Genomic DNA, 9196 nt, shown 5'->3' with positions numbered 1-9196 from the left:
TAAATCATGAGCTTTCCTTAACTCTATTTAAGTTTTTCCAAGCTCTAAACAGTCAAGTTTTTAAAACACAGCGATATTACATTATAAAACATAATTAATTTGAACAAGGTGATGTACACAGAAAAAACACCTAAAAATATCGCGAGAGTTTCTCCAGTTAAGGGTTCCCTTCGACCCGTCATGGACGAGACATGCAGGTACCTGAAACTGTCGCTACGTGGCAGCATAAGCAAGGGTATTATGGTCTGTAGTCTTACATACACAGAATAAACTGTCATCCTGTAAGCGGTTACATGGTTGTATCCCAGTAGAGAAGTTGTGTTACTCATATTTTCCATTCTAAAATTAGCACTTAACCGTTACAAAAAGTGACGTAAACTCCATAGTTGAGGCTGTGCTGGACTTTTAAATGTGTGAAACAATGCACCTTTCACGTTGTTTTTCTCCATTTTATCAATGTTCACCGTTGAATTTTGAAAAAACAGACCTTAAAAAGTTACAAGAAAAGTTTATTTTTATTTTTAAAACTTAAAAAAAAAAACAATAAGTGTCTCTGTGCTTAACAATAGACATAACCAATGACTGGATTATTTAGCCTACTATTAAAATGGTGATTTTAAAATAAGCACCCATAAACTTAGAATGTTAGTAGGTTATATAAATAAAATTACAATTACTTTTTTCATATTATCATATTCAGCTCATGTGCCATCAATTAAATAGCCTGCCATATTTTAAACAAAGCTTAATGCATTATGGTTGAAAAAGCTCCAGATAAGGATATAAAATGGACCTTGAGTTTGAAAAAAAACCCAGAACTCTCGCACTCAATGTCAGTTTCGTGTTGGGCAAAAAAAGTGGCATCACAGACTGAGTGGACTTCGTACAGTATCTGGTTAAAATTTCAAAAATGATTTTTTTTTTTCTGAGGAAAATGTTTTTCCAGCACCTTTCTAAAAGTCATATGGATGGTATTTTTTGTTTGTTTAAATAATATTATTAATAAACCCTTAAAACATTTTTTTAAGTTTTGTTTTCTCTTGGCCCTGAGTGGCAAAGCTGATCATGGACCCCAAAGATCATGATCAACAAGAGATCACTCTGAGGTAGGACAGATTAAGTGCCTTGCTTACGGGCACTTTTAAAGTAACAACATTTGGCTTGACCTAGAACCAATCAGTTGAGGTCTTTAAATAATATTTCTGTTAATAATTTTATAAAGGGTACACCTGCTCTATATTAGGTGCCCTGTGATAACTTCTGTTATGATTTAGTGCTACACAAATAAAATTGACTTTCCTTTCCCCTCCTCTCCTCTCCTTGACTTGACTTTCCTCTCCTAAAACACACAAGAATACAAGAAACACTAGAACACAAGAAAATTCAGAATACATCAAAATTCAATTTATTCAATAAAACAATATATAAACAAAATATTTTGTATTTACTAAACAAACAGCACCAGTGCAGGCACATTCAGAAGAACTTGCTACTTTTTGCGACGATCATGTTTCCGTATGATATCTAACAGATTGTTCTTAGTGACCAGCACATCATCAGGCCCCTGCTTGGTTCTCTGTTTCTCTCGCCTCTGCTGCTCATGGAGGTGGGGTGAGTTGAGGAGCTGAGGGGGCAGGATGGACCCCGTGGGCTTGACCCTGTTCACCACCTCCAGGAACAGCCGCTTGTTATTGTTGTTGAGAAAAGTGATGGCTGTTCCTCTGTGTCCCAGCCGACCTGCCCTCCCCACCTGAACAGAAAAATAAAGTTATTTCCCTTCTTCAAAACCATCTACCTGTATACAGTGAATTCTCTAATTTAGTTGTCACTGACAAAGTATTAGATATTTACTTAAGGATGCAAAATGGGATTCAATACTCATTAATAATTTACTAATTAGTTAATGAAGCTTTATTATTGAAAAGTCAAAGTAGTGTAAATGAAGTTGAACTTTACCACTTTGTCAGTGTTCTGCTCTGTGTTACTAACCTGATGGACATATTCATCCATTGTGTTTGGCATGTCAAAGTTGACCACCAATCTGACGTTGACGAGGTCCAGTCCTCTGCCCAGCACACCTGTACTGATAACCACTTCAAAGTCTCCATCCAGAAGACCCTGAGGACCGAAAAAGAGCAAATGTTACACGGACAGACATATTCAGCTAATTTTCACCAATATGCAATTTGGTTTTGTGGTAAATGTGAGAAATATCGGTACCCCCAGGACGCTATTTGATTGCAAATATTAATGCAAATTCAACCAGTCCTTGTGAATTCTGCACAACCTTGCAACTTTGTCCAATCACTGCAGCTCTTTCACAAATCTGACAAATCATCATAGCTGCTCAGGAGTTCCACCAATCATAGCTGTGAAAATGTCATACATGTACATCATGCACAACTTTTTTTGTTGTTGCAATTTTCACTTGTCTAGAAAAATCACAACATGCATCACAATTTTTGAGAAAAGATGCAGTAAAGTTTTAAGTCAGGACTTAAATATGGGAGAAAAAAATATTTATGCTGCAGGATTTTAACAAATTTGAAAGATAAACTCTCCATCTACACAAATAATCAAACCCAAGAAATTTATTTTGCATAAAAGTGTAGGCTCTGAAGTTTCCAAAGATGTCAAATATACATTCAATCACAGCAAAATGTGTATAAAATAATGCAAAAGAGACAGAACATGGAATTATGAACATTTTTTTCTTCTTCAGGAAACCTAATTGGAGATTTAAGAGGAAAATAGAGCATTAAGAGGTTAATAGGCTGCAACAGGAAAGTTGATCCACTGTTGAACATTATCCAAATTAAATCTGGATCACTTTGAGCTTTCTCTAATTGCATTCAATATACTGATAAACAGAGTTAAGTCTGTTCAATCTCGGCTATTCCAGATACACACTCTCGGACTCCAAACACACTGTTTATTTATCCACTTCACTGTGCATGTTCTGGCTGCCCCTGGTCTCACCCTGAGGATACGGTTGCGTTCCCATTGGCTCTTGTCAGAGTGGATTGCCACAGTATTGAGGCCTGTCACCTTGGCGACCGCCTCGCACAGCAGATCAGCCCCGAGTTTACAGTCGACAAACACCACCACTGGAGCCTGGTACAGCTTACTATCCTGAAAATGTACAAGGAAAAACAAAGGAACAAGGTGACTTATTTTTTTGTCCATTTCATTTTACAACATGTCTATATTTCTCCATACAGATATTTCAGCAACTCTATATACAGACTAAGCTACTACTTTACCATCAAGCCGGAAGGATAGTAGAACTGTACAGTTAATCTTAGTATAATTGAAATCACAATATCCAAATTGCAGAAACTGCATTTTTTTTGGCAAAAAAGTATTATAATGAAATACAGTAGTGCTGGAGAGATATCCTAACCTACAAATGTTGTTCTTCAGATGTAAGAAAACAAAAAAAAGATCATTCCCACTAATCTTAAATCATTTCACAATCACAATATAAGTCAAAATAATCACAATATGATTTTTTTTTGCCCAATGATGCAGCCCTAACATAAAGTTAAAGAATAAAATAAACTGGCTTGGTTTAGTGTAAGTCACTGGACACTAGAGGCTGATTCCCAATCATTTAGACAGATTAAAAAGGTGAAAATCCTCCAGCAGATGGCAGTCATGGCTCTCAAACCGGCAACACACACTTCCCAAGAAAAAAGTATATAACAGGGTGTCTGGCATGCCTAAAAAAGATTACATTCATGTGTTTAGCTATATTTCAGGTTTTCTGCAAATAAAAGGTGTTTATTAGCAGATGTAAGCTTAAGCATGGCCATATGTACTGTAACAGGAGTGTGAAAACTTCCCCTATTATCCGATCCCAATTTATTTCTTGCAGCCTAGACAGACGTTTTTACTCTCAAATTCAAATACTTATTTCCCACACTGACTTATAAAAAAGAAGTGATAATGCCGGGGCTTCTCGCAGCTCTTGGTCTATTGTTCTGGCTCCAACTTGTGAGAACATGCTTCGCCTTTCTGACTTTAGCTTGAGCTCCTTTTCATATACCATGCTTCAAGAGCTGCAGGAATACGAAATGGCCATTTCAGATGATTTCTGATTTCTCCAAAGGTTTGGTTTTTTGGGAAAGTCCTGTTCTAATACCCCTACAATTCCACAGTACTTCTGCAAGACACACTACTGTTCCCTCTTCAGAGACAGTAGCCTTATACTGTGAGCTCCATTAAATAACAACAGTCATGAATAACTTGTCTTAAAAACAATTACCATCACAACCATCCTCAGAGAAGTAGCTCCTTTTACTTACACAATGGTCTAACAACACTTCTTCACCAGTTTAACTAAAGCAGATTCTTCCTGTCCTGCCCAGTATAAATGGTGCAAGCCATTGCTGGGATTCCTGGAGTGGGGCCATGGCTCAGGGCCCACCCACTTCCTCCAGACGGGGGCCAGGGCTGCAGAAATGGCTGTCTAAATATGGTGTAGTGGGGAGACTGGTCTTGCTTTAGACAGCCAGTTAATAAAATACCAAGCTGGTACCAGTGCGTATCATGACTGAGTGATAAATCGACTATAAAATGAAATTGAGATAATAACCTACTTTCTATGTTTGCCCCTACCAGAGCACTTTCTGGTTCTTCAGAGAATAATTAGACTTGGTCTTACATAAAAAAGAAAACTGCTGACCTCTTAAAGAAAACCTATGCTGGCAGTGGGAGTGAGTTTAAAGTGATACTCCACCCAAAATCTATCTTTTAAGACTTTAAGTGAGAACCACCAGACTTGCTGACAAAAAGGAGACTATGCTATTTAAACATACCTCTCCTTCTCACTGTTATATAACCTAAACCTCACGTCTATAACTTACATTGAGTATCTCAAACAGCTTCTTCTTCTTCGAGGGTTCCTCTACCCACAGGAGGATCTGCCTCACGTTGGCACAGGGCTGGTTCTTCTCTCCAATAGCAATACGGACGGGGTCACGAACCAGTCGGGCAGCCAGCTCCTCCGTCCCTGTGGGGATGGTGGCCGAAGCGAGCAGAGTCTGGCGTTCTTCAGGGACTTGATCCAAAACCTCCAGCACCTGCTGCTGGAAGCCCATCTTCAACATTGTGTCAACCTGCAGGATACACCACAGACCTTTTTAAAACTGTTATGAATACAATTTAAGACCTATTTCATGTCTACTATGGGAAAAAAAAATGCATGCACAATTCCCAGTAGTGGTTACTGGGTCGATGTCGGTTTCATTTTGTAGTTTTTACAGCATGATCATACAAATATTCCCAAAAACACATTTAAAAGTGAGACTTAAGTAAATGCAACTTCATAAAAATAATTAACTTCATAATCTATTTGTAAGACCTGTCAAAATCGCATTTTAGAATTTTTAAGGCCTAAAATTTAGATTATTGAATTTTAGACTTTTTAAAGATCTGCAGAAACCCTGAATACATATGGACTTGTATCATTTCGACACGCTTAACAGCACTTAAATGCATACTTGACCCCGTTTACGGCAGTAAAGTTAAAGGATTTTTCACAGCAATTGGTAAAATCCTAATTTTTACAGCCTGTTTTAGGATATTACATAACTCCACCATCATGTCATAATCCTCATTAGAGCTGCAACAATTTGTCAATTAATCGATTACCTGACTGAAAGAAAATTGATCTCCAACCATTTTGATAATTAACCATTTCAGTCTTTTTTTAAAGCAAAAATGTCAATGTCCAGCTTCTTAAATACAAGGATTTGCTGTATTTCTTCTTGTATTTATTTTCTTGTTGTATATATGAGAGTAAATGCAAAGTATTTGAGTTTTGGACTGTTGGTTGGACAAAAGAAGCAATTTGCAATCGTCACTTAGGACTCTAGGAAACTGTGGTGAGCATTTTTCATAATTTTTTTAATAATGAAAATAATCAGCAGATTCATCGATAAGGAAAATTACACTTAGTTGCAGCCCTTCTAATTATTTTGACAAATTTAACCTGTGGTGAATCATTTCACAACATTTGCTGAATCACCTCAAATGATGGTTTTCATTTAATTTTCATTTGATCAAAGTATTAAAGTACAGGTACTTTTAGTGGAATTAATTAATATAAACTTTCGGGATCTTTTGTTCTCAAAATCACAGAATTCCAAGGTTTTTCAATGCCGGAAACCCCTTAAGTGCTAAATTTTCAGCAAAACCGAATTGCACTGTTTGCCATACCTCGTCAACCACCACGACCTTCACTTTGTCCAGTTGTACTGCCTTCTGCTTCAAGATCTCAAGGAGTCGCCCAGGGGTGGCTATGATAATCTAATGGGGATTAGGAGAAGAAGAATATGATGATGTGACAAGTTGAAGACCCAAAAAGTGTTTTGATTGGGGGAGGAGGAAGTTGCTGGAAAAACAGAGACTGTACTTTGATGCTTCTTTTGAGGCGGTGGAGTTGTGGGGGAAGCGGCATGCCACCCACAAGCAGCGCGGTTCTCATGTTGGGGAGCCCTATCATCAGCTCCTTGGCCTGTCTCTCAATCTGAATGGCCAGCTCCCTGGTGGGGGTCAGGATGAGAGCCACAGGGCTGCTCACACTGCATGCTGGTTTCTACACGAAGAAAACATACGGCATCTCATTAAATATGCAAGCATAACAGTCATTAGATGAAGTAAATAATGTCCACAGTCCAAGTCTAGATGCCACATACAGATATTTTCTGAACAGTTAAACACTGACAATGTATTTTTGTGATATTAAGTTGTTTCCCTTGAGAACAAATTTATTCTTTTGACTTGCTACATTCTTTGGTGCACTGCAAAAGCAGTCTCACTCAAATCTCTTCATTTTATACACTTGAAATGTTAAGTTACTTTTAATTTTGCCACCACCAAAAAAACTGAGCTGTGCATTTTTTTTTACTCATGGTCACTTGTAATATTGGTAATTAAGAAGCTTGGGGAAATTCTTCTTAAGAAAGAGAACAAACCAGCCAAAAGAAAAGACAAGCAGACAAGATTGACTCTTGATGCAAGATTTTGCTAGAACTTTGCATGACATTCTAACAACAATGGTTACAACACAGCTCCCTAGATTAGCTAGTGCAACTGCTCTGACACATTTTCAAAAGTTTACATCAGTTTAGAGTGAATTCGATGCATTACTGTACCTCCAGTGCCCTCATTACCACTGGCAGCAGGAAGGCTACAGTCTTCCCTGAGCCCGTGTCAGCACTGGCAATCACATCCCTGCCACTGAGACCAACAGGCACCATCTGCATCTGGATCGGTGTGGGTGCCTCGTATCCGGCCTTTTTCAGGTTGCTACCCAGCGAGGCAGGGAAGCCACAGTGTTCAAACTCAATGACGGGTCTCCTGACATCGCTCCCTTGGGTTTCAATGCCCAGCTCCTGTTTAATCCGCTGCACCTGCTCATCCGTTAGGCCTGATATGAACCGATCATCCCTGTAGGAATAGTCTGCCTCACTTTCACCCACTCCACTGGTGTCAACTGCTGACTGCTGAGGCTGAGTCCTTTCATTCACATTTTTGTCCTCACGGTGAAACACATCTGCCCCAGTCCCCATTCCCATTTGGGCCAAATGTTTGGCTTTGCACTCAAGACTGCAAACATCGTTGTCGGTGCTGTCACAGATGTATTCCCCATAGCGACCACACATCACACAGACGGGCTCTCCTGGCTCTGGCCATCTCTGGTTCTTTTTGAATGATTTAACAGGTTCCTCCTCCTCCTCCTCAGAATCACTTGGAGCAGATTTATGTCTGTCTTCACTCACTGAAGACTCTGCCAAACCTGCAGAGTCTTCAACTGCTTGTATTGTCTCATCTTGTGTTTTGGTGTCTTCACCTGCTTGAACTGTTCCATCCTGTGTTTTGGCGTCTTCACCTGCTTCCTCCCTCTGAACAGGTGTCGCTGAGCTTCCTTCATCTTTTCTCTCCTCCCCATCTATCCTACTTTTCTTATTCAAAACTTGGCTTGAGCCCTGGACAGGTCTCTTCACTTTCAAAGCTCTTGGCATAAACATTTCTATGGATTATTAATCTGTGAACACCACAAAAACAGATTAAGTTAACATCAAGAATTTAGATGTCATCGTTTAAATGGTAACAACAATTTGTTCTTGGGCTTGTTCAGCATAACGTTTTTTCACAGATGACATATTTTATTAAGAATATCAACCTCTAACAACTGTTACTAGGTAAGGGTAGTGTCCCAGAAGTAAATATTAATCATAGATTTCTTTTGTAAATCGACATTTTCATACAGCAACGAAATTACAGGTTCAAATAGACAAATATAACGTTAACCCCTAACTACTAGTGCCAGCAAGTGAACATAATTTACATTTTTATGTATTTTGAAACAGCACTCGTCAAACAACAGTTCGGCCATAACTGAGTAATAAATGCTGAATATTTCATATAAATGAGCAGCATTACACAATACACATACCTCCACGATTCATCTTCCAACGATTCAAAACAATCGCCGACGCAGACTAATGACGTAATGTTCTTTTGCATGCCGGGAAATGTGGTCCCTAGAATAGAACAGCGCTTTTTTGTTGCTCCCTAAGGTCATTAAACTTCTTTAACAGACGTTATTGATGTGTTTTTGACGAAATCTGCTTAAAAAATTAATTTATAGAAGTTTCGGTTTTAGAGCACAGCATTTTCGCTTTATAAGTCTTTTATCTGGGGGTCATGTTTAAATTCTGGGTGTGGGGTGTGGCTGGAGAATTGAACTCAGTCGTCTTTCAGATAATTAATTAAACTGCTGGTCTAAGTACGTGGTCGGTCAGTCAAATTGAGAATAAATGGATATATTGTGTGTAATTAAAACCCGTAACCGTTTTGTTTTCAGGCTAATTGCATACAGGCTCATTTTCATGCATTCAAATGCTCATCGAAAACTCGTGAAATAAAAGCTAAGCTGTGCATCATGTGGTGTAAGGCTATTGAAAGATTATGTTTTAATTAGCTGCCGTGTGGTAAATATGTCATAGAGTTATGTTGCAGTCCTAAACAGTGTATCGCTTTAAACATAGAGCATGAAAATACAACACATGACGAAAGCAACATACCCCTCACACAAAAGTATTAACATTCCCGACTGCATCTGAAGGCATCCTTCGCGCATGCTCACTGCGCAACAAAGGTGCAGGGCTACGAGAGCCACAGTGCG

At 38.7% G+C, this 9196-nt stretch overlaps 1 protein-coding gene across 2 annotated transcripts; it reads right to left on the bottom strand.

Moving 5' to 3' along the window:
• Positions 1-1389: 1389 nt before the first annotated feature.
• Positions 1390-9196, bottom strand: ddx59 (DEAD (Asp-Glu-Ala-Asp) box polypeptide 59). 2 transcript variants are annotated; one of them, XM_084723227.1, is made up of 8 exons: positions 9096-9196; positions 7161-8053; positions 6419-6601; positions 6223-6312; positions 4869-5120; positions 2980-3132; positions 1990-2118; positions 1390-1750 (listed from the first exon to the last, which is right to left on the bottom strand). In XM_084723227.1, exons 2-8 carry the CDS (start codon positions 8034-8036, stop codon positions 1490-1492), a joined length of 1944 nt encoding a protein of 647 aa, XP_084579353.1. In that variant the 5' UTR covers positions 8037-8053; positions 9096-9196; the 3' UTR covers positions 1390-1489. The 2 variants fall into 2 exon arrangements, with proteins under 2 accessions (XP_084579353.1, XP_084579352.1); XM_084723226.1 differs by lacking the exon at positions 9096-9196 and adding an exon at positions 8465-8604.

This window comes from Lutjanus erythropterus, chromosome 7 (genome assembly GCF_056507025.1).
Source record: "Lutjanus erythropterus isolate fLutEry1 chromosome 7, fLutEry1.hap2, whole genome shotgun sequence".
Lineage (NCBI taxonomy): Eukaryota > Metazoa > Chordata > Actinopteri > Lutjaniformes > Lutjanidae > Lutjanus > Lutjanus erythropterus.
This window is presented reverse-complemented; position numbering and strand designations above follow the sequence as displayed.

Coding starts and splice junctions, on each gene's coding strand:
- ddx59 (XM_084723227.1), bottom strand. CDS start 8,036: ATGTTTATGCCAAGAGCTTTGAAAGTGAAGAGACCTGTCCAGGGCTCA. Junction 6,313..6,418: donor GCCTCAAAAGAAGCATCAAA/GTACAGTCTCTG, acceptor AATCCCCATTAG/ATTATCATAGCCACCCCTGG. Junction 2,119..2,979: donor AACGCAACCGTATCCTCAGG/GTGAGACCAGGG, acceptor TTCGGTCCTCAG/GGTCTTCTGGATGGAGACTT.